Source organism: Pyrgilauda ruficollis, unplaced genomic scaffold, assembly GCF_017590135.1.
Source record: "Pyrgilauda ruficollis isolate IOZ18807 unplaced genomic scaffold, ASM1759013v1 scaffold45, whole genome shotgun sequence".
Lineage (NCBI taxonomy): Eukaryota > Metazoa > Chordata > Aves > Passeriformes > Passeridae > Pyrgilauda > Pyrgilauda ruficollis.
Genome location: NW_024526044.1, coordinates 1,453,199 through 1,478,470, shown reverse-complemented (window position 1 = coordinate 1,478,470; position 25,272 = coordinate 1,453,199). Strand labels below are relative to the sequence as shown.

The 25,272-nt window shown below is 46.1% G+C and overlaps 1 protein-coding gene across 1 annotated transcript; it reads right to left on the bottom strand.

Moving 5' to 3' along the window:
* Positions 1-611: 611 nt before the first annotated feature.
* Positions 612-25,272, bottom strand: CABLES2 (Cdk5 and Abl enzyme substrate 2). Its single transcript, XM_041478396.1, is given in 11 exon segments — positions 612-3,227; positions 3,647-3,851; positions 5,160-5,266; positions 5,660-5,763; positions 6,482-6,647; positions 7,198-7,306; positions 8,749-8,826; positions 9,581-9,673; positions 23,846-24,389; positions 24,392-24,621; positions 25,139-25,272. Coding segments are annotated over 11 exon segments (1,911 nt in total). The 3' UTR covers positions 612-3,086.

The following is a 25,272-nucleotide window of genomic DNA, read 5'->3' as shown; positions in this document are numbered from 1 at the left end:
AAAAAACCAAACCAAAACAGGCTACAACTGAGACTTTTAAATAATGGAATATAACAAAACTAGAAGAGTTTTTGTTTACAGGAAAATGTACAGGCTCTTCTCAAGAGAGTTCTCCGTGCTGAGCCACCCCAGCAGCACCTTCACATAGCACCAGACCCCGCTTTGGTGTAAACCTGCTTCTCTTCAGAGCAAGAGGAGTTTGGCTGTGCAAACGTGAGCAGGTCTGGCTCTGGCTCCGGGTCCCGCGCTGAGTTTGAACACACAAGGTACTGAGAGTGCTTTGCCACATGGTGGCAGCTTTTAGGTGAAAAGAGAGAGATTCCCGCACAGGAGTGCGAGCTGCGCTCTGGGAAGGGCAAACCCGGCAGGGAGAGCAGGGGGAACTGCGGGAGGATCCCTGCCGAAGGGCTGGCTGTCCCTGCAGAAGGGCTGGGCTGGCTGTCCCTGCAGAAGGGCTCCTGGCTGTCCCTGCAGAAGGGCTGGGCTGGCTGTCCCTGCAGAAGGGCTGGCTGTTCCCTGCAGAAGGGCTGGCTGTCCCCTGCAGGAGGGCTGGCTGTCCCGCAGAAGGGCTCAGGAATATCCCAAAAAAACAAACGGCTGTCCCACAGAAGGGCTGGCTGTCCCTGCAGAAGGGCTGGGCTGGCTGTCCCTGCAGAAGGGCTCCTGGCTGTCCCTGCACACACACGTGTTCCTGCACAAGCCCCGGGCTCTGGCAGCATCACCCCAAGCCCAAGCTCTGCCACACAAGGCTGGCACTGCCCTGCATCACCCCTGGCTTCCTAACTCGAGTGTGTGCCCAAGCCAAGAGCTACAATAACTATCAGACAACATTCAGCTTTCTGTAATTTAATGCTCCTTTATCCCAATTTGTTCTCCTGGAAGGAAACAAAAGCTTGCCGGTTTTATGACGTAAACCCACGGATTCTGGGAGTGTCATTACAGCCCAAGTGGCCACCTGAACTAGACAAACTTCCACTGAATACAGACTGCAAGTGTTGCAAACCAAAGTGCGTTTTGTTCCCTTGGATGGTGAGAAAGGAAGGTTAATTTTGTTACAGAAAAATCTTCATACACTAAATAAAGAAGTTCCCAGAGAAAGACACGTTCAGATTTCATTCATACTACTCAAGCTGTTCTGTGAGAAATTTCTTTGCTCTGTTGTACCTCTGGCCCCTCCACAATGCCTTGGGAAGTGGTGGACCACCTCAGCTGTCTGCACCACTGTTTGCTAATTGGAGGCTCATTACACACTAGATGTTTAGAATGTCACTATTTCTGCATGCAAGGACAGTTATATTCAGTAGAAAGTTTAAGTAGTAGGCAATTTTTTTAAACCTTTTGGAAGATATTTGGCAAGCTTATTGTCTAAACTATTAGCTACATCTCACTTCTGGAGACTGGAAAGTCCTTCTGTGTTAGAGAAATCACAAGCATATTAAATTTCACACAAATAATTTGAAGCTACATACAGCTGAACACAGTTACAAAAGTTTGATAGTCACTGTAATTATTACATATGAAAAATACACTTTGAGCCCCACTCTGAGAGGAAGGGGCTCCAGTAAAGTTTGCTGCAATTCTAATGAAGCCAAATTAGCTTCAGACAAAACACAGCTGAAGAGCAAGGATTCAGCTTTGGTTTTGGCTACAACCAATATTTAATACAAGGAACAGGAATTTACATTACTTACATATTGGATAGCAAGTCCCTGACCTCAGCATGAGGTCTGGCAGTTTATGAGTCAAACTTAAATAACAACTTTCTCAGCTGGAATAACCAAGTATCAGTTTTGTTCCTTGCAAAGGGACCCAGTAACTTGTATCATAATATTGCTTCAGAAAATAAACCCATGAGCCAATACCACAGAAGGTTCCAGGTATAATCAAGAATTCATTCCCAACCTGGATACTGTAAAAATAAAGGAAGGAATAAGCCAACAGGAAGAGAAGTTATTTGAGCTCTGTGTATGCACTAGAGAGCTGCTGGGCACCAGCCAGTAGTGGCTGCTCAGACGTGCAAGAAATGCCAGTTTTATGAGGACCATCACAGTGATGCAACGCTTGGAAGAACAGAGAGTAAAAAAGTAGCATTTTAAATACCGAGCATGCTTTGTTTCATTGGCCTCGGTTGGCAGCAGTAACTCTACTGGCTTCGTATTTGCTCAGATAACACCATCTATAATACAGTCGATCCTAAAAAAGGTGCTTATTTCAGGCTACAGAACAGAGAAACAAATAAAACCCTAAATTATACATTTGACAGCAAATTGCTCTTAGTCAAGTGCTCATCTTCCACTCAAGAGTGAATTAGGATGGCAATCACTTCCCAGCTACCTCACTCAATGTGTGGTACTTCATGACAGGTTTTCAAACCAATTTTCCTTCTAAAGCAAAATTTATATTTTAAAGTTATTTATAGTAAATAAATTGAAATGGAGTAATTTCAATCTTGCTACTTATAGATCATAGAATAGATGCCCTGTATATTATTAGTGCAGATATACTGGAATTGTTTTCCTTGTATGCAAGGCCAATGCAGGTAAAGAATAAATGGCTATACAAATTCAGGATTCCCCACTAAATAACAGAACTAACTTAAAAAGCACTGGTACCAGACCAGCCAGTTTTAGGCACATCTTTAAAAAAATAAAGTATGCATTTCATTAATGTAAAAATGTGAGAAGGTTCTTAGAAACATCTGAACTTTATGGTGCACTGGAATGGAAGTGATGTTCCTTCAGTTTCAAGGAATACAATAAAGGCTTAAAACAAAACAAAAGAACCAATACCATAGTATTCTTCATAGGGAAGAACAGTTTTAGTAAAACCAGGAAGATAAATAAGGAATAATAAGCAGCCATGACAGCTGACTGGTGAATATTTGTGCTTTAAATGTCCAAAAGAAAACAAAAGTTCAATAACTCTTCTCGTACCATCCCCCAGATTTGGCATCTGTGTCCACAGACCTCGACAGTTCCCATCACCCTGCAGCCTTCCCAACGAGCTGGAGCCAGTGGCACCTCCACAGGCAGCATCCTGGGGTGGGATCCCAGCACAGCTGGATGCCAGCTGGGATGGAGCTTTGGTTAAGACTGTTGTGTGAGCCGTCTGTAATGAGGTAAGACTTGGTTTTCAGGGAGATACAGAGCCAGTTCCAAAGCCACGAGGACGGTGAATTCGAAACCGATGAGATCCCTTCTGTTGAATCTGAATCTCTCTTCTAGTTTCTGTCACAGTGGTAACAAAACAAAACAAAGGAAGGGAGAAAGAATCAGTTAATCCAGGTGATTTCAAGGCATTGTTAGATTAAGTCTTTGATGCACAGCCTGAGCTTATTTTCAGAATCAAAACCAGCTTATCAGCTCAGCTGTGACACCCACACAACTGTTACTGCTTCTCTGGCAAACATATACTAGTGCAAAAATAACTTTACTGGAGGATCAGTAAGACACTAGCCTGCACCAGGCAGACAGTTTTAATGAATTAAAAAAACAAAGCAAGGAAGAGCCCTAATGAGACATAAAACTGCCTGAAAGAGCTAGTCTTCCATGCAAGCACGTGCCACAGAAAACCTTGCATTTAATCTCTGCCTGTGAGCTGGGGAGGAGGCTCTGACAGCAGCTGGAACAAGGCTCACAGCACTTACATCTATTAGGTGTTTCACTTCGTGTTTCCTGAGGTCACTGCTGATCTTGGCTGCGAGCAGAACACAAGCACCAGCGCACAGTTTGCGGTTCTGTTTGTTGAGTTTGCCTTGGAGGACGAGCTTCTCAAAGTAAACGTAAGCCATGGACACAGTCACGGGCTCCAGACTGCACTCCTCACTCAGGTTTCTCATCTCTCTCTTTAAACTGGGAATAGGAGAAAAGACACCCCCCCAGACATGACAGATTTTATTAAATGCTGTAGAAACAGTGCAGCACAGCAGCTCAGAGGAGCATATGGGCAAGATTCCTATTTGGAAAACCATGGCAAATTATGCTGGAGTGGAAAAGCCCAGCTGGTGCTGATGCACAAACTGATTTCACTCTTCCAAAAACACTAATTCACCTAGCTGATAATATCCACTGTGGTAGAACAATTCCTCATGTGCCCATAAACACCAGAGCTTAGCTGCCTCACTGACACACAGGCTATTGCTGTAGGATTTCTTCTGGGCTCCCAAACTGGTTTGTGATTCATATCGTAAGAGTGAAGCACTCTGACCTGCAGAGAACCACAGCAGAGCCCTGCAGGTGACAGCAGCTGCTGCACAGAGACCTGTCGAGTAGACACCTTGTGTAAGAGCCAGGTGTGAGGGGAAGGCAGCCTGCTTGCCACACTCCCCACACAGCCAGCTCTTCAGCTCAGCATTTATCAGGCTTGGAGGTGTATGGCTCCTCTTAGGGCTGCCATCCACACTGTAGCTGCATGATCTCTGCAGGAACACACTGCTCTGAACTGCTGCAAAGAGGAGCATGCAGGACTTGGGCAGAACAGACTGGCCAAGCAAACCTTCCCCTGGAGCTGAGCTACACCTGGCCCTGGTGACTGAGCAGAATTGTGTTCAAGCTGGCTATTTCAAAAGGCTCTGATTGCATTAATCTCCCTGTAACACCAGCAAGATTACAGCTCTCTGAAGGTGCAACAGTGTATCTTGGTGAGGAGCAACCAGATGCATTTACTCAAGGATGAGAAATTCTCTGTGGCCTCCACCAAAAGCTTTTCTTTACCAAGTCTCCCCAGATCTAACACTCTTTATCCTACAATCTTGTTAAAGTCTGTGGTCATCACTGACTTTGGTAATTGAAAGGCAAAAATAGCCAGAGGGCCCAGAAAGCCAATCCAGTTGGAGTGGGATTGCACTGCAGCCAAGCAATCAGGTTACAAGTGTTTGTTTCAAAGCTAATGCTACTCCACTGTTAATTGGCTCCTAGTGTTAGTACACCACAGTTGGTGAAACAAAACCCTTGAGGTGGAACTTTGAAAACCAACTGTTACCCTTTCTCAGCATCCTGAAGATTCCAGCACAGGGCTGTCATCCTGCAAGTCATCTCAACTGACAACAGGAGATTAGTGTTTAATCATATATGCTATTAATAGATTTAGTATTTGCTGCATACAAGTGCAGCCTCAAACAGTGTGGACGATGTCCTTGTTATTCAAGGCTTATTTCTTACCTCCTAATTTTGCTCAGTGTCAACTTGATATGAGGAAACTTCTCTCTAAAGGTTTCATTCATATCCTTTTTAAGGTCTGAGGGTTTCACATACTCTATGACTGTAGTCTGAAATGCAAGAAGCAAAATTTATCATTTGTCTTGTGAACAGGACTGACAACCAACAACTCTTCCAAAAACACTAATGCAAAGGCAAACTTGAGTTTTATTATTCACAATTTAACATTTCTTAAATGTCCCAAAATTGAAACCCAACTATAGACAAAGTCTTTAAAAAAACAGTAGGCAAATTGTTACAAGAAATACATGACAACATGAAGACAGGTGTCGGGTTGGCCTTTTGACAAACTCACTGTACAAACTCAACTGTTTGTATTTTTCCTAATCAATTATCAGAAAAAACACTTTTTCTTCCTAGAGGAGTTTTTCTTCCTCAAAAAAACTCTTTATAGGAGGATCTGTTAGGGAGTGTCTCCTCTTTCAGGTATGCCAGTCACTCACCATGTAGGAGGCAAAGATGAGAACACGTTTATGTTTTCCACAGGGCCACTGAGGATCATCCAGAAGATTTGGATCATACTCTGCAGCTTCTCCAGCTTCACTTCCTGAGGGAATGAGGAAAGCACATTGGGTCACCAGAAAAAGTGCTTTAAATTCCCTGTTTCCTCCTTAAGAAAGTTTTCAAATAGCAAACGTTAAGTGTTGGCAGATCTCACAGTACAGGCAAATTGCAGCTACAGGCACAGGCTTGCATTTCATAAATACACTAGTCACAAATTAGAACAATTAAATAAATCACACAAACTCTTTCTCCACCACACACACACCATGCCTGACACACCATTTTAGATTTAGTGCAAGCTGAGTTTGCATCTACAAATATACCCAGAAAACAACTGCCCAAGAATGAATTCTTTTGCCTGTAGTCTAACAGACAGCAGAGTTGTTGTCAGGTTTGCTCTTTTACACAAGAGAAGGGATTCTTGGCACAGACTCTGGCTTATGCATTGTCACTGTGCTAGAAGGCAAGGAGAACCACCTGGCTCCACGTACCAGATGTTTCTTGGTGAGTAACATAAAACTTTACATTCCCAAGGAAAAGCTTTGTGCCTCTTGAATGGCATAAACAGAACTAGGCTAGATATATGGAGGATCTAAGGAGTTTGTGGAAGCCTCAGTCCTAAGGCTCATCATTTGCACTGCACTAACGAGCTGGAGCACCTCCATCCCAACAACACACTAACCACCTGCAGTTGTCTCAGACAAATCTCTGCCTTTTCTGCTGCGTGCACCAGTGATGGCAGAGCTGGCTGCTGTCCTTACCAATGTCTGTCCCTGCTGGTATCGTTTTTGCTGTCACAGGTTTGTATCTTGATCCAGGAAGACTCCGGGGAGCACTGGCTCGACAGGCGGGAGCAGCACCGTAGGCGTCGGCTTTGCGAACAACCAGAGCGTTGGTCGGGTACAAGAATTTTGCATAGGACACAACCTGAAAGAAGAGAAAGTTGTAGTGATTACTGGGGGAAATTTACTGAAAAACTTTTTTCTAGACACCTAGGATTTTCCAAATCAGAGTTCCCTAGAGTCTGGATTTGGGAGTGGGGAGCTTGGAACTGTGAGACAGGAGGAAGGGAAAAGTTGGATGAGGTGTGCCTTGTTTCCACAGCTTTAAAATGAAGTGGTGTAGAAGATTTGGTGGGATGGCAAAGAAAAGGCAAGAATCACAAGTAAAAATCTGGCATTATAAATTTAACTAAAGCAGTATGAATTTCATCCATATTTCTATCAGAACTTCACTCACATGTTGCCTCAGATAGCAAAGCCAACTCAGTTCTCCAGAAACAGAGGCAGAAGTGATCACAACCTTCAGCAGCCTCTTCAGAAGAAGCATTATCACAAGCCACAATTTCAAACTATGGGTCTAAAACTTCCACTACTCTGAAAAGCCACAGCTCTCACATAATGGACAGCAAAGCACTCCATAAATTGATTTGTCCCAGCATGAAATGGTCCTGGGGTGAAAAAATAAATGTCCTTACCTTGCCATCAGCACCCAGCTCTACTCCTTCGAGTCCAAGCACCATCTCAGTAGATACTGAGACTCCCCCAGAAGGATGTCGCTGTTTCTGTCCCTCCATTTTCAGATCACTAAATTCAGATAAGAAAGAGCACTATTACAAAATGCAAGCCCAGCTTCCCATGGTAAACACCAACCAACACCATCAGGTCAGAGTTCTCCTGTGTGGAAACAAGCCAAACCCTCAATGCCACCTCCAGGAGAGCATTAGTTTTTAACTACCCTTTTCAAAAAGTGGAGATGTTCATTAACCAAAGAATCAGATTCCATTTCAGTTTAACACAAATCTACCAATCTACCTATTGAAGGTAAACTGTTTTTAATATGATCTTTCTGCTCAAGACCATTACCAACCTTCTAATACTCAAACAGATAACAGCAAACTTGATTTACATTACTTGTTTCCCAGGATTAGAAACCTGCCTTTCAAGAGCAAATTTGCAACCCCTGTGCACACAAGCTCAAGTTCAGAATAAAGCTACAGATCTCTGTGTCAGCGATGGCAGCACGTGGCTTTGTCACCAATATTCCAATATAAAATCCAGTTTTCAAGTGAAGAACTGCCTTGCCAGCTTGCAAGCAGAACAGCACAGTGCTCAGAACTGCTCTGAAATAGCTCCAGTGACCTTGCTGCTTTTCTATTATGTGGGAGAATATTTTCCCATCAACTATTTTTATGGCATGTATTTGCATACAATACAATTCCCACCACTAAGCATCCGTTTCCTTTGTCCATAAGTTACGGACAGGACAGAAGTGACAACACAATTGTTTTGCCAGAACAGAATTAGTGTTTTGTATGGTATATTTGTAGATAATAGACCTTCACAGAATGGACTTAAACTTCACAAGGGACTGAAGAAAGACACAGGGAAATCCAGTTTGGGAGTTTTGTTTCTCATAAATGAAAACAAAAGCTGTAAACAAAAACGTAGTCCAAACACTAAAAGCAGTGTGAATAAGTCCAAACTGTTTCTGTTTTTCTTAGGTTGCAAATAGCGACATTCACGGTTTAAAACTGAGAAACAGAAGAGCATCTTTAACTTATTTAGGTGTAAATTCACTATAAAACCTTCAGAATTTCCACTGAAGGCAACAGCACCCCTCCCTGAAACTCCCTGTGCTTTTTTGCTGACATCAATGTTTGTGGCTCTGAAGACAGTTCATTTCTGACCACTTAGGAGTATAGAAAACCTACACAGCAGCCAATCACATTATCTGTTCAAAGCTGATTTCAGAGATTTCACAGGACTGAAGTGCTTTAAAGTGTGAATAAACACTGGAAGAAAAGTCTGCTTTTCCCAGTATTTTTCTCTTGGAGATGGAATGAACACTTTGACACTGTGGCAGCGCCTGGTTTTACTGCTCTGACAGCAAGCTCTTGTCCTTACACATGGATGGCAGGTTAAATAGGCTCACTTGCTTCAGAACAGGAGACCTACACCAAAAGCACACTCATTTCAGGAGATCTTTTGAAACAACAGAGCAGACATTTCACAGAGCAGGGACTCACCTGATCCGCAGCCCCTCCCCGTAAGGTAGGATAGAAAACGCCACACACAGGGTTCGTTTAGCACAGATCAACACTATCCTGTAAGCAGATGGGGAAAGATCAGGACATGAAGTAAGATCCAGAAGTTACAAAGCAGCTTTTTATGGGATATTAACACAAGGCTCTTATCTTGCTCTGCAAGTCATAGGTACTGCTATGGATTAAAGATTTTCAGAAAGCAGCAGAAGAGCAGAGGTTTAACATTGACCCTGCAGGTCCTTGGGGTTCTCTATCAAACCTCAGTGTTTAGGACCTGCCATCACCTTGGGAGCTCCTCAAAGGAGATTCCAGTCCTTAAAAATATATCTATATTTATGTAATTTTTACATAAACGTTGTGAAAAGATGTAGATAATATTCTACATTTAGATGAAACCTCACACTTCTATTAATAATAAACATAAATGCAGCCTCCCTTTCTCTTCTGCTCAGCAACCATGAGCCAAGAATTTGGCTAAACCAAACCATTCTCCTTAATAGCTTCTCCCATTTCTCCTCCATTCTCAGCTCTGACCTCTCTGTGCCAGAGATAAGGGAAGTGAGAGAATTAAGAAAAGTGAGAGAAGAGAGAATTATTTAACCTCCTCAGAGTAGGATGGCAGAATCATCAGTGTATTGCTGCAAATGTAGCAGAGGTGAGCACCTACCACCTTTGACAGAAGTCTGGATAAAGCTAACAAGGCCCCAGGGGCATCCTCTAATTCTCACTGACATTAAATGTCTTTCTGCATGGAACTGGAGGCTGCTTCCTACTGCACACAGGTACAGGGGGAACCTCGATCACCACACGTTACCTGCTGTTCTTGGTGTCATACTGCCTCATGTTCTTGATGAAGTGCATCTTCTTCAAGCTTTTGTGTCTTGGAGACCCAGATATATGCTTGGTTCTGCAGTGATAAAAAGAAAAAACAAACAAAAAGCCAAATCTGTTAAGTGTTCTGAGAAAAATTCATGCCAGTTGTATGATCAGATGGCAGCAGTAGCATGCAGGACCTCAGATATTGGCGTGGAAGAGGGTGGAGGGAGGAGAGGACTGCATGCAACGAGCTGAGGTTAATGCTGCTTTTGAAAACAAGTACCTTCGTACACTGGCATATTCCACTATGTCTTCTAAAAAGTCTAGAGAGCAGCGCTGGGAGATAAAACGCCTTCTGCAAAATGCACAACACCACGAAGAGTGAACAGCATTAGTTCATGGCCTCCGAGTTTATGAACTGCAACAGATCTATGAGCTCTTAGGATGCATGGTAGGTTTTCTGGATTTTTGTTTTGTTGCAAGAGTGCTTAACTAAGAGTTTAAAATTCCTTAAAAGGCCAAGAACTTGTCTCCCCCACTAGGACTCCTGAAATACATACTTATACCAACTTCATCAACAAGACCATTCATCATCTGCCACACAGAAGAATGCCTACCTATAAGTTAAACACCTAAAAAGCTTCCAAATACTCATTTAAAATCTGGCAAGAATGTTACAAAAAGACCCCTTCATCAAGGGAGGGGAATAAATCATTTTCTATCAATTTAAGCTCAGATACAGGTACATCTGTATGATGACCAAACATCTGTGTGCATTCTCCATTCAGAACAGCTGTCTCCAGCTTCAGGAGTCAGCAGACTGAGAGTCTGTGACTGCAGCTCAATAAAACTGACAGATCTCTCTGAGAAACAATAGAGAGGGTTATTAGAGGAAGCAAAAAGTATTTGGCATCCATGTGAAGTCCCAGAATGGAAGATGCAAGAATAATAGTAGGGCCCACATGAGTTAGTGTAACAGTAATAGGATATTACGTTCAAGCAAAAAAAAATAGATTTTGCCAAAGTAAGATGCATTACTATTGTCCAAGTCAAGTCTTTCTTTGTTGGTAGAGATTTACAAATGAATTGTGCAACTTTGACTGCAATTTCTACAGGAACAATGCACTCCACCAGCAAAAGCTGACACTACAACTATCAGAATCCATACTTTCTGCCTTTGTTTGAACATGCATTATGCTACACTTTTAGCACAACCCATATGTGCTCAAGTCCAAGGTTTTCTTCCCAAGTGAGACAGAAACTCAACTAATGGGCAATGCTGCCATGGAAGTCAATGTAGAAGCAGCACACAAGACAAAAGTTAGAGGACTCTGGTTTGACAAGACCAGCTTCTGGCACAAAAAAAATCAAAGCTCAAGCTGCAGCAGAGCAGACTCTCAGCTGCACTGTTCAGGCACTCTTACAAGGAAGTAACGCTCAGAACTCCACCAGGTAGGAGGATGAAAAATTAGTGTCCTTTCTGCAAACACAAGGGAGGCAAACACTCCCACAGGACTAACACCTTCAGTATTGCTAGAGACTGCCTCCTACAAATCCACAGCCATTAAGGTGCAACTGGAGAACATTCCTGGCACAGCTTCAACCAGTGCTCCACCAGCACTTCAGTTTCAAAATTAGTACTGGTTTGCTGCTTTTTCAGCAAGAATGGCACAGGAACTAAGAGTTTAAAATTCCTTAAAAGGCCAAGAACTTGTCTCCCCCACTAGGACTCCTGAAATACATACTTATACCAACTTCATCAACAAGACCATTCATCATCTGCCACACAGAAGAATGCCTACCTATAAGTTAAACACCTAAAAAGCTTCCAAATACTAATTTAAAATCTGGCAAGAATGTTACAAAAAGACCCCTTCATCAAGGGAGGGGAATAAATCATTTTCTATCAATTTAAGCTCAGATACAGGTACATCTGTATGATGACCAAACATCTGTGTGCATTCTCCATTCAGAACAGCTGTCTCCAGCTTCAGGAGTCAGCAGACTGAGAGTCTGTGACTGCAGCTCAATAAAACTGACAGATCTCTCTGAGAAACAATAGAGAGGGTTATTAGAGGAAGCAAAAAGTATTTGGCATCCATGTGAAGTCCCAGAATGGAAGATGCAAGAATAATAGTAGGGCCCACATGAGTTAGTGTAACAGTAATAGGATATTACGTTCAAGCAAAAAAAAATAGATTTTGCCAAAGTAAGATGCATTACTATTGTCCAAGTCAAGTCTTTCTTTGTTGGTAGAGATTTACAAATGAATTGTGCAACTTTGACTGCAATTTCTACAGGAACAATGCACTCCACCAGCAAAAGCTGACACTACAACTATCAGAATCCATACTTTCTGCCTTTGTTTGAACATGCATTATGCTACACTTTTAGCACAACCCATATGTGCTCAAGTCCAAGGTTTTCTTCCCAAGTGAGACAGAAACTCAACTAATGGGCAATGCTGCCATGGAAGTCAATGTAGAAGCAGCACACAAGACAAAAGTTAGAGGACTTTGGTTTGACAAGACCAGCTTCTGGCAAAAAAAAAAAAAAAAAATCAAAGCTCAAGCTGCAGCAGAGCAGACTCTCAGCTGCACTGTTCAGGCACTCTTACAAGGAAGTAACGCTCAGAACTCCACCAGGTAGGAGGATGAAAAATTAGTGTCCTTTCTGCAAACACAAGGGAGGCAAACACTCCCACAGGACTAACACCTTCAGTATTGCTAGAGACTGCCTCCTACAAATCCACAGCCATTAAGGTGCAACTGGAGAACATTCCTGGCACAGCTTCAACCAGTGCTCCACCAGCACTTCAGTTTCAAAATTAGTACTGGTTTGCTGCTTTTTCAGCAAGAATGGCACAGGAATGTTTAACACTTTCACATTTACATGGCTCTCCAGTCTAATCTAGCATCTAAAATTTAATAAAAAACCCTTCATGAAATGAGGAAGTAACTGCAAACCTCCTGGCTCTAATGCAGTTGGTAACATCCACAATCTTCCTCTCCTCCCGAGGGAGACCTGGCTGGATGGAGACAGAAAGGCGCCGTGTATGGCAAGCAGAGGGAAAACACAGCTAATGCCAGTGGGCACTGGTACAAAAAAAGCACATAGTTCTGTTAAAGGATGCTTGGTGTGAGTAACAGGATGGATTGGGAGAGCCATGGCTACATCCTCACTCCTAACTCCACGGCGGAGACTCAGCCAGGGTGTTACACCTTCTGAATACCCCCTTGTTTTCTCAGTAACAGGGACAAGAGTGCAAACACCTGAACCGAGAGCAGATCTGGAAGTAAAACCCTGCTGCAGCGAAGGGAAGATCCCACCCCTTGACTCAGAACCACAATGACTCATCTGCACTCTGCCAACAGGAAACTTCATTTTTAGCTACACTTGTAAATAATTTCTGCCCTCAGCGAAGCTGTCACCTTGGAGGAATCCCTGATACTGAGCCAGACACTCTCCCTCAAATCCCAAAACGGGGTGTATGTAAAGAATTCTCACTAACCCAGAGTACCTGAAACAATTTGTAGGCTCAATCCAACACTTTCCAGCAACACAGCATCCTCAACATATTCTGAGAATCACTAGTGCAGTACTTGGAGAATGCACCAAAATTTGACACTTTTTGAGCAGTCTGCACTTATAAATATGCACACACACATATATTTGCTTTAGTTTGAGTGCTCTTCTCATGCAGCCAACTCACACTTGCACAACAGGCTGCACTGGGTCACTCCAGTGACTGCTAACTTGGATGACAAAAAAATGGCAAGCCACCTATGCTGTGCTAAGCAGCTTCACCCAGGATAACACTTCTTGCTTTGGTCCATGGAATTCAAAGGATTTTAAGTGGTTTCCACAGCGTGTTTGTTGCTGAAAGCAACCTAAATACTAAGAATACCAACACCTCTACATATGCTGAGTTATGTTATGCAGCCTTACCCATGTGTGACTTGGCAATTTGAGACTGAAATACTCAATATTAAAATGCTCACGGGTTCCATGGAGCAGGCCGTAATTCCAACAGAAAGTCCAAACATGCCTGTTTGCCAGCACCAGCCATTGCTGTGACAAGCTATAGAGGGTTTGGGTGCTTGCATGTCCCTGACCAGGAGCTCATTTTTGGGTGCTTCCCAGCCTTTTATTTCAGGAGCCAATAAAGCCAAAGCAGTACACTTCCAAACCATTAAAAACAGCAACTGTGTTTACAGAGCCAGAACCTCGAGGGGACTGATCAAGAGCAAAAACACACAGAGCCCATGCCCAGAGATAAGGGGCTATCAAGTAGAGGAATTCTGGATTACGCCGTGGCTCCTTATCTCCCTGTGCACACCCGGGCTCACACAATCCAACGCCGCTGCCAAATCCCTGACCGGCTGAACACGCACTTTAAAAAGCCCACAAAAAATGCCTGTGTTCAGGAAAAAACCCAACAAATTATCTTCAGAGCTACATTTTGACTCCTGCCCTGCAAAGCAGCAGCCAGCCCACACATTTATTCTTCCTGATGGATCTCCCACTGAGGAAACGCAACATTTGAGTGCTTCCAGCTTCAGAGTTGTCCTGGTCCTGCCAGGGTCCCACTGAAACCCTCTGCACAGTGGACACTGGAGAAGCAGCAGAGGGATCCCCAGCCCTGAGGGTGACACAGCTCTTCAGTGTTCCCAGCAGGACAGGACACAGCTAAGAGCAATCTATGTATAGCAATGGTAATCCCTACATGTCCTGTCTCATGAATGGAAAGAAGAAAGCTTGTTAAGTCACAGCTCCAGATTAGAGAACACTGATCTTTCTGCTGCCTTGCCAAGAGTTTTCTCCCTCCTCCCACCTGCATTGGGCTACCTGCAGACACCCAGGAGGACAAGGGTAAAGCTTTGGGATGTTGCTGCAGTTGGAACTGTGCAAGTTCTTTAGCAGGTACTGAATGCAAGAGATGCTGGCCCTGTGTTGTCAGATGTGGCTTCAGGCACAGACCAGCCTTGTCCACTCCTGCTCCTGGGCCACTAACAGTCCTCTAAGGCACTCCTTGGGAGCCCATGGTCCCACTCTGCACTCACAGATTCTGCAACAAACAGCACAAATCTCATTTTAACCCCTTGACGTTGGGCCTTGGCCCCCAGTACTGGGCCTGACAATGGCCAGTGGTGCAGCTGTCATTAGGTCACTTTGAAGATTCTCTCCATTTTGCCCTTCTGGTTCCTGCATTTCTGCCACAGCAGGTGAACTGACCAGCTGGCCTCCTGAAGGGTCAAACTGAAAGCTAAAATCTCACAGTGTTTCTCCTCCATCCTGATTAACCCCCATCTCTCTCAGGGACAGGCTGCACTCTGAGCCCACCATAAAGCCAGAGTTCAACCAACATTCAGATGTTTCCACCAACACAGCACCCTGAGTTCATCTTATGCTATGATCTCTTGTTCTCATCACCTCCAGGATCACCAAGCCCAGCAGCAGGAGCCTTCAAAGATGCTGCCAAGGCTCCCCCTCCTCCAAGGGGCCCAGCAGTGTGGATTTGTTTCTATTGGAGCTGCATCCATGGCCCTGCAGATGCTGCATGCACACACAGGCACACACCCCAGGCACTGGGCTAAAATTAGCAGCAGGGCTGATACCCTCTGCTGCTCTTTAGCCGTCCGTACTGCCAGTGGATGAGTGCAATGGGGAGGTCAAGGATTTTTAATTACTGTGTAAAATTAGGGCCTAATAGAATTTGGTTTCCTATTTCTCACTTGTGTTTTATTTTAATATGATGTCCCTTTCTAATGTCCTCTACAGGCCTCAGCAGGATCACATTTGTCAAGAGGCTGAGTCATTAATATAACAAGGACAAAAAAATCATTTATTGGTTTTTGGAACCACTAGCTTAAAAACAACTGTCAAAGGTAATTTGCACAAGAAATCCAGACCCCAAATCCTGTTTACAACAGGAAGACATACCTGTCAGCTCTGTTTTTCCAAGACATATTTTAAACATTAAGCTGTATTGTTTTCATTCCTTAAGGCAAGACAACAAACAGATATGAACTGTGCTTGAGCTTCACGAGGTAAAATACAGGCATTGGGGGATTAAGAAAGCTACTCCCTGTATTTAAGCTCACTTTTTAGCAGCTGCCATTTCGCCTGCAGCCCAGGAGATATTCAGAGATTTCAGAGTGTGTGAGTGGGAGCATCCCTGTTCTGCTATCAGTGCCCTGTGCCTCACCACCCTCGGCGCTCACACTAATGAGTTTCCTGCTCAAAAGCAGATTGAGTACAGCTCACTGGCAGCAACAAGTTCTCAGTAATTAAAGCCAAAGGAAGCCCGAGACTGCATTTACACTGAATCACATCAAAACCATGTCTTTGGTAAAACAAATGACTTCACAAAGGATCTGTGTCATGAAGAGCCCAGCACCAAGCAGGCCATTTTCATGGGTGGATGGGTTCAGCTCAGATGTTCCTTGAGAGGCAGAGAAGAAAGACACTTTGCATCACCAACAGTAAGTGTACAGCTCAGTGCTCCTTCTTCACAAAGTCGGCTCTCACTGTTTTATGGCACCACAAACGTGCATTTGGATTGCAGGCCCCATCCCAGAAGCTTTCTGACATTTAAGTACCAGCCTGCCAGAGAATAAATATGAGTCTCACAGCAGGGCTAGTTTAGCTTATTCATCCAGTAATCTTCATTGTAAAGGGTAAACTGAAATCAGCCACATGAGTATGAAAAATACTTTTAGGCTACAGAGCAGGTCCCTCTGTGAGAGCCCAGGATGAAGGAGGAGGCTTAATTCCTTCAGCTTTGTGCTCCTACTCAAGGTTTGCTTGCAAAATTGAAAGGGCACCAGGGGCTTTCCTGCTGGTCCCAAACAGCCAGGAGAAAATCCTGCACTCCTCCACCAGTACAGCCACATGCAAGGGAAGAATGTGTCACACAGCCTGTGGAACAGATGAGAAAGAAGAGAAATGAAGTATAATTTGAATGAAGGTGGAGGCCGAGTAAGTGGGAAGCTCACTAAGCCTGGAGAGTTTTAAATACTAACAAGGAAAGAAATTAGATAATCTTCACAGCAGCTGCTACTTCATTTCTGATTCACAACCACATATGATTAAGACCTAATAGAGAATGAGCTTTATATTCATTGAGTTTCATAAATCACATTGTTTTGGTGCTCAGAGTGTTTAGACAATGCAAGGAGAAAATAATGCCTTCCAGTAAGTATTGTGAAAGCCCAGCTGTTGCAACAGAACCACCAAACCAGATGTAAAGTTTGCTGTGCCCACGGCCCTCTCCTAAAGCTCACTCCTAAAAATCCCTTCTGCTTCTCACAAAGCAGGCTAGATGTGCTGGCCAGAATACCACCAGCATTTCTCCAAATTTCTCCCAGTTTCTGGAGGTGTTCACAGCTCACCAACCTGGTTGCCCCCTGTGCTTTGTGCTCTGCTTACTCAGCACTGAACTGCTGACCAAAACAGGCACGTGAAATGCAAAGTGTGTCCTTGATGACACTGTGGGCATTATGCTAGAAATATTTATGCACTTCACTGAGAGATGATGCTGTCATTTCATCATGTGCCTTGCTAAATAAAAGCCTTCAGCACAATAAACTCCCAGGATGAAAAAGAAAAATAAAATAAAAAAAATAAAGAAGATTGAAAAAAAAGAGAAAGAGAGAAGCTCTTAACTGGGAAGGAGAAAATTAAAATTGGTGACTGGAGGAAACCAAATCAAAGCAAGTTTAGAGAGGTCCCACAGTGTTTTTATGGGCACCTGATTTTTCCCATTTCATTAGCCATCCCCTTCAATGCACAGTCAAGAGGTTGCAGCTTTACTAGGCAAACTTTTATGCTTAAATTGCAGCAGTCACAACAGAGCAAGTGCAAATCTGTCCTTGCTGTTGAGCAAGCAGCCCTGACCTGCAGCAGTTCAGCCCATGCTTTGGGGACTCCAAAATGAACCAGCTAGCCAGCTCTGAGGCAGGTGTGCACTTGGGTAGCACCACCTGAGCAAGAGCTGGCACAAGAGGAGCATTCCCTGGAGAAGAGCTCCAGGATCACAGCCTCAGCAGCAGGGTCAGCTGGCAGCAAGCTTTGAGTTCCAAGGGCTTGGAACATCTTGTGAAACAAAGGGCCAGCTGAAAGTTCCTCCTTTAACACCTTTTCAGGGAATAGGTAAATTCCTCTTACAGTAGGTTACAGTAATTCCAGGTGAATTCCAATGACAGTTGGTTAAATACACAATGGCTGTAAACCAAAGGTCAGGAGTTTGGGGCTCTGTCTGAAGAACTGGGTTGACTCAGTGGCTTTAGCTGAGCACCCTCCATCTGCAGTCACCTGCTTTATCAACAGTACCTTGTGCTCATTAAAGAGCCTAAATTTCATTGTGCATTTTTAAAACTCCAACTACAGAGCCAGACACCTTCAGAGCAACCTTCAAAAGAAGGCTCAAAAATATCTTCAAGCTCGCTCAGCCTGACAGCCTCACAGCTTTAACTGGTTGACAGATGGAAAACAGGAGAACACAGTATTTAATATACTATATACCTAATATACTATATATAACTAAATAATGACTTATACTATACTGGAACACTCCTACAGGACTTCCTCACTGGAGGTCTGAATGGGATTCCCAAAATTAAGTTATTCTGTTTTTTTATGTTTAATTTGGTAGTGTTTTCATTCTTGGCTGATGAGTCCTTGACTTGAAGTAAGACAACATCATTCTGAGCACCCTAAAAGCCTTCAGCACAATAAACTCCCAGGATGAAAAAGAAAAATAAAATAAAAAAAATAAAGAAGATTGAAAAAAAAGAGAAAGAGAGAAGCTCTTAACTGGGAAGGAGAAAATTAAAATTGGTGACTGGAGGAAACCAAATCAAAGCAAGTTTAGAGAGGTCCCACAGTGTTTTTATGGGCACCTGATTTTTCCCATTTCATTAGCCATCCCCTTCAATGCACAGTCAAGAGGTTGCAGCTTTACTAGGCAAACTTTTATGCTTAAATTGCAGCAGTCACAACAGAGCAAGTGCAAATCTGTCCTTGCTGTTGAGCAAGCAGCCCTGACCTGCAGCAGTTCAGCCCATGCTTTGGGGACTCCAAAATGAACCAGCTAGCCAGCTCTGAGGCAGGTGTGCACTTGGGTAGCACCACCTGAGCAAGAGCTGGCACAAGAGGAGCATTCCCTGGAGAAGAGCTCCAGGATCACAGCCTCAGCAGCAGGGTCAGCTGGCAGCAAGCTTTGAGTTCCAAGGGCTTGGAACATCTTGTGAAACAAAGGGCCAGCTGAAAGTTCCTCCTTTAACACCTTTTCAGGGAACAGGTAAATTCCTCTTACAGTAGGTTACAGTAATTCCAGGTGAATTCCAATGACAGTTGGTTAAATACACAATGGCTGTAAACCAAAGGTCAGGAGTTTGGGGCTCTGTCTGAAGAACTGGGTTGACTCAGTGGCTTTAGCTGAGCACCCTCCATCTGCAGTCACCTGCTTTATCAACAGTACCTTGTGCTCATTAAAGAGCCTAAATTTCATTGTGCATTTTTAAAACTCCAACTACAGAGCCAGACACCTTCAGAGCAACCTTCAAAAGAAGGCTCAAAAATATCTTCAAGCTCGCTCAGCCTGACAGCCTCACAGCTTTAACTGGTTGACAGATGGAAAACAGGAGAACACAGTATTTAATATACTATATACCTAATATACTATATATAACTAAATAATGACTTGTAATATACTATACTGTAACACTCCTACAGGACTTCCTCACTGGAGGTCTGAATGGGATTCCCAAAATTAAGTTATTCTGTTTTTTTATGTTTAATTTGGTAGTGTTTTCATTCTTGGCTGATGAGTCCTTGACTTGAAGTAAGACAACATCATTCTGAGCACCCTCATCACCTCCTGCAGAAAGGAGCTTTGAGCTGGAATCCCAAAACCTGCAGCATCACAAAACCCACTGCCAGGCCTCCTGCATCACTCTGAAAAGCTGCAGAATCCATCCACAGGTAAAAGCAGCTGCAAGTGCAGTTAATTGTGCACAGACTACTCCTGCCTGGAGAGCAAAGATACTTTAAAGCCTCTGGACTGCCTAAATTGAAGAGGTCAAATAACCTCAGTGTTGGAAGTGTCTCGGATTGCCTGACCCAGACTCATTCACAGGAGTGCACAGGATTCAAGGACTTGCATGTTCTGATCTCCAAGTTTCCTGCTAGGCATACAACTTACTTCTGCTTAATATACCAGGCTGGGAATGTCCACAGGCAGCTATAAAACACTTAATACTGGACACATGTAATTCACCTGCAGTCAAGAATATGAGAGAAATCTGCTGAAGCAACCTGGGGAGGAGACTGCAGCCTTAACTTTTCAGATGACTTTTAAATGAAGTTCAGGCTTAGAATATGCTCATTTTCAGCCTCGAGCAGCACATCCCAGTCTGCTGTTCACCTCTGAAAGGTCAAAGCTTGTCATCTTTGACAGAGCTCACTGCTTCCTGAAAAGCACCATGTGCCCAGCTTATTCCAAATTAGGTTCAAAATTTAGACTAAGACTTTTTATTTCATCCATCTCAACAATATCTGTTTATTAGCAGAGGGGTTTTTATAAAAATATTTATATTCCTTGAAGTGACAACAGCAGCTAAGCTGACAGTACGATAAAACAACATATTAACCACCATAAGTAAAAAATCCTGACGAAGCATTTCTGCTATTCCACCCACAGAACTAATCTGATCACACCTATGTCAGCAATCTGGCATCCAATTAACACTCAAAAGCAGAGTAGGTCCAGAGTGTTGCTGTTATCAACTACTGTTTAAACTCCCACTTTTAAAATGACCTAAATTTGCTGATAAATCAGAAATGACTGCGCTATCACAAACACTCAGTTCAGCTCCATGACCACTGAACTCCAAGGACATTAAAGCATCAGTCACAAATAATTTAGTCTCTGTGTTTATTCTTAGGCCCAGAAAAATGCAGCAAATTATGGCAAAACCAGCTGCTTTTACATTACACTATAATGAAACCTCAGAAGCACAAAAAGCATTAACATCCAGGGCTGTTGTTTCCATTTTCCATGCTTTCATAACCTGGCTATTTCCAGGGCTCTCTGCTATCTGTGTTTCCTCAGAAAGCTCTGCCAGTTTCAGACCCAGCTGCAGAAATTCATTAAAAATCTGTGAATGCCGATTTGTTCCCTGTTTGCTGCCTCCCTCCACTGCCTTCTGTGAGACTCGTTCTTTGAAAGAACAAAAGAACAGAGCAAGATGGAAAAGGAGAAGGGAAGAGGGATGGCAAGCAGATCAGGCAAGCTGGTATAACACAGCATTGTAACTTAAGATCCTGTAAACAGAAGATTCCTTAGGAAAATGAAAGTGGAAGGTTAAAGTCATTCCGTTTATAACGCTCAGCCAGCAGCACAACGAAACTGAGCATCCAGGTTTGAATGGTGCCTCCCCTGCTGAGTTTCCATCCTAAAGGACCTGAGAGCTATGGAGGAACTCCAGGTTAATCAGGTGAGCAGACGTCTCCTTCCCTGGGCTGTACTGCAGATCCTGTTACCAATAACCAACCCCCAACTGGAGCAGAGGTGCTGGCACACCCTGCCCTGAGCCATGCTGGCCGCTCTCATCAGCTCCTTGCAACCTCTCAATCAAGTCAAACAAGGTCAAGTTTTGTAATAAATCTCTGCCCAATGATACTGTCAGTAGATAGAGATGCTGATAGTAGACAGAGATATCCATGGATCAGGGCAAGCCCCAGCAGGATGAAATTCCCAGACATGGCACAAGACTGGTCACTGAACACAGGCAGAGTGAGTCTGAGACCCTGCAGCCAGTGATCCTCGTGCATATGAGGAAAATTCAAAAGTCCTTGACAGGGACTCAAAAAGGACTCTGAAGAGAACAGCTGCCTAAAGTGGATACTAAGGATGGAAAGTCCAGGATGGTAGTGCAGATTCCACTTCCCCTTCCCTCCAGTAACTTCACTCTCCTGTACCTCTGCATGATGCAGGCAGTTCATTATCTGGAATAGCAACATCGCTGTATGGCAAAACAATTCTCAGATTTCCAAGTCCTAATAAAAGAAGATCAATTTTGTAATTGCTGACTTTGGAATCTTAGTTTGCAAACAGCTCACCCAACATGAAGGGGACAGAGTAAAAGCACCACTGTCCTGAAGGACATTCCTCCTGCAATCCCCTGAATTATTCCTCACGTATTTACAACAAGAGATGCCTCTGCTCAGTGGGGATGGGAGATATTCTGTCACAGACATGAAACTGCCCAGTAAAAAATAAGGTGGTAAGTCACTCACCCTGTAAGTTGACAGTGAAATTGTCATTACAGTGGGATGGTCCATTTCACCCACTCCTGTGCCCAGTGTGACTGGGATGAGGTACATTGGCTCTAACACATCTCCACAGGCAGCACAAAACTTCCTTTTGTCAGAAGACGTGTGTGTCCATGTGAATATGTGAATCTCCTTTTTGATGGTTTCAGCAGATGCCTTTTTTCTTTAAAGATGAAAACCAGATGAACTCTCACTCTAAACCACCCTCAAAAGCAGTATGCAAACTGATCAATACAATATATCCAGCCAAATCTTCCATGGTTTATTTTGTCATTACTCACACAGAAGCCTTTTGATTCCCTTGATTGCCTCTTGCACTTCTACCTTTTCTTTCTGATTCATCATTCTTTTCAGCCAGATTGATTAGAATTACTGTAGTGGAACAGCTCAAACTGATGCCAAAGAAAGAGGCAGGAAGGACATCAAATGGGAAGATCCTGGGAATATTTTCTTAATGGAAAGGGGAAGGATCATCTCTCCAGAACTCTGCACGCACAGGCACAACGAAAGCCACATCCACAAAGGGAGCTGTGCTTTGAAACTCTTGATACAAAACTTGCCCTCAAGAGCTTTGCCTACAATATAAAAGCAATGGAATTAACTCACACAGCACCTCCTGTGCTGGCTTTTGTGGACCAGGAGTGCTGGGTAGGAACTGCTCCACAGCAACACCTTCACTCCAGGCTTTCCTGCTCAACAAGCGGCACCCAACTGCACAACACAGGGCACCCAGCTGGCAGCCACAGCTCCCATTTCTCCCACAAACAATGAGGGAAAGGGCCCTTCCATGACAAGAAAAGCAATGAGTGGTAAATAACGTTTCAAGAGGAAAACACCCCACGAGGGACAGCGCATGAGGACCCCCTCACATTACTGACAAACAGCTAATTCTCTTCAAATTCACCTGAAACCCCAAGCTGGGGATACACAGGACATCTCCACTGTGAGATGCACACTGAAAGGGGATACCCATCAACTGGATTAGCAAACTCCCCAGCTTTAAAGCACCGACAACATCTCTATTTCAGCTCACTGACAAAGCTCTCGAAGCCACTGTAAAGACCACAGAGACTTAAAGCCTTTGATACTGCTGCCTATCTGCAGGCTCAGAGGGCCAGATCACTTTACAGAGCTGTTTATGCAAGAAACGGCCTGAAAAGAGTTCTTTCAGAGCTCAAATCCCCAAGATCTGAGCAAGAGCCTGCCTTCCAGTCGATTAGAAAAGCAACATTTTCAGCCTGACAGAAGTCCCCTGGAAATGCAATGGTAATCCTGCTCTGAAGGCCAGAGCATCCTCCCCCGAGGCTGACTCCAAGTTCCCTGTGCACAAGCATTCATTAATACACAGTTGCAGAGACAAGCAGCACAAGAGCAGGAGAAAGCACGACACCAGCAGCGGAGGAAGCGCTCTGCCTAACAGTGACCCTGCCAGCTTCACCTGGAAACAGAGAAACGCAGAAACCGGGCTGGGGGAAAGCAGAAGGCAGGGTTCAGGGTACCGCAAACCTGCAGACAGAGCCTCAGCGAGAGATCCCCTCCGCAGATCCCCCTCATCGGCCGCTGCGCCGGCCGGGGCATCCTCCGCGTCCCCGGGCCCGAGCGGCGTTGCCGAGGCGGCGGCAGCGCGGGCCGGGCAGCGCTCCCGGGCCGGATCGCCGCGCACCTCTGGCCGGGCCGCCGGGGCAGGTGCTCCCTCCCGGGGCTACAGCGGGGCCGGCGCCGCCTCCCGCGGCCGCTGTCCCCGGGGGCGCCCGTTTCCCATGCCCCGCTCCCCCTCCCGGAGCCGCCGGCCGGCCGAGGGCCCTGGGAAAGTCCGGCTCTTCCCAGGCCCGCGGGGGGTCCCGGCGCTTCCCACGGCCCGGGGGTCAGCGCGGCGGGGGCGGGGGCTGTGGGCTGGCCCGGAGAGCCCCGTCCCCTCACTCACCTCTGCCGCTGCGCCTCCAGAGCGAAGCCGCCGCCCGCCGCGCTCTGCGTGGGGCTCAGCAGCCCCGGGGCGCCCGGCTTGGGGGCCGCCAGCATCCCCGGCAGGGCGGGCGGCGCCGGGGGCGGCGGGCATAGCGGGCCGCCCAGAAGCAGCTGCGGCAGGAAGATGCCCCCTCGGGCGGGGTCCGCATCCCCCTTGGCTCCGGCGGCGGCGAGCGCGGGCACGCCGGGCAGGAGCAGGGCGGGCGGCGGCTGGCATACGGGCGGCGGGGGCAGCAGGCGCGGGGGGGCTCCGGCCGGCTCCGCCGCCGCCTCTTCCCCGTCGCCCGGGCCGGCGGGCAGCGGCGGCTTCTCGGCGGGCGGGCAGGGCGGCCGCCCGTCCAGGGAGATGTTGTTGAGGAAGAAGAGGGCGGCCTGCCGCCGCCGGGAGTCGCCCCGCTTGCGCGGCGGCGGCTGCTCGCGGGGCGGGCGGGGAGGCGGGGAGCCGCACGCCGTGGCCGCAGCCATTCTCCGAATGAGCCGCGGCCGACCGGGCGGGGCGGCTGGAACGCAGCGCGGCCGGCGGCTCGCGCGCCTATTGGCTGCGTCGCGCCCGAATGCAAATGAGCCCGGCGGCGACCCCGCGGCCATTGGCTGCCCGCGCGAGGCCCCGCCCCCTGCCCGCGGGGCCGTGCCGGGTCCGCCGGCGGGGGCAGCGCCGGAGCCCCGCGGGACGGGCCCGGCCCCGGCACCCCCGGACCCTGCCCGGCCTGTCCCTTTCCTCCCTCGGCGGCTTCCCTGCCGCAGCCACGCGCCCACCGCGCCCCCCCCCCACCGTGTCCCCGCACGGCCACCCACCGTGTCCCTTTGTGTTACTTTCAGAAAACTTCGCTCATGTCCCCACCCAGCCATCAGTAGCGCCGGTGGCCGCCTGTTCCCAAGATGTCCTGGCCTTCCTGCAGGGAGCAGGACACATCTGCTAAACCCATCGCGGGCGTTGAGCACGTCAAAGCGCTGCTGTAAAAGCGAGTGAAGATGCTCTTGCTGCATCCCAGCGGGCTCGGAGCCGAGCCTGTGGCTGGCCGGGCTGAGGCGGACCCCAGCCCGCCGGCCCCGGGGCGCAGACCCCCGACTCACCCTCCAGGCAGCCCCCAAGGCCGGGCGGAGCGATGGATCCGCACTCTTCCAGCTCCTGAAGCAAAGCCAAGGCAGTGCTGATGCTGGGCCGTATATGGGCAAGGCAAAGCCGGGGCTGGGAGAACATAAACTCAGAATTTATCTCCACAAAGTCACTCAAGGCATGTCTGCGCCATACGTTGCTTCCCGGACTGGTGTGTTTATGCTGCGTGGGATAAACATTCCCCTCAGGCACTGGAACCCATGTCTGTCACATCCCGGGATGATGCTGTGCCCTTCCTTTCCTCGGAGGACGTTGATGTGCGCTGACAT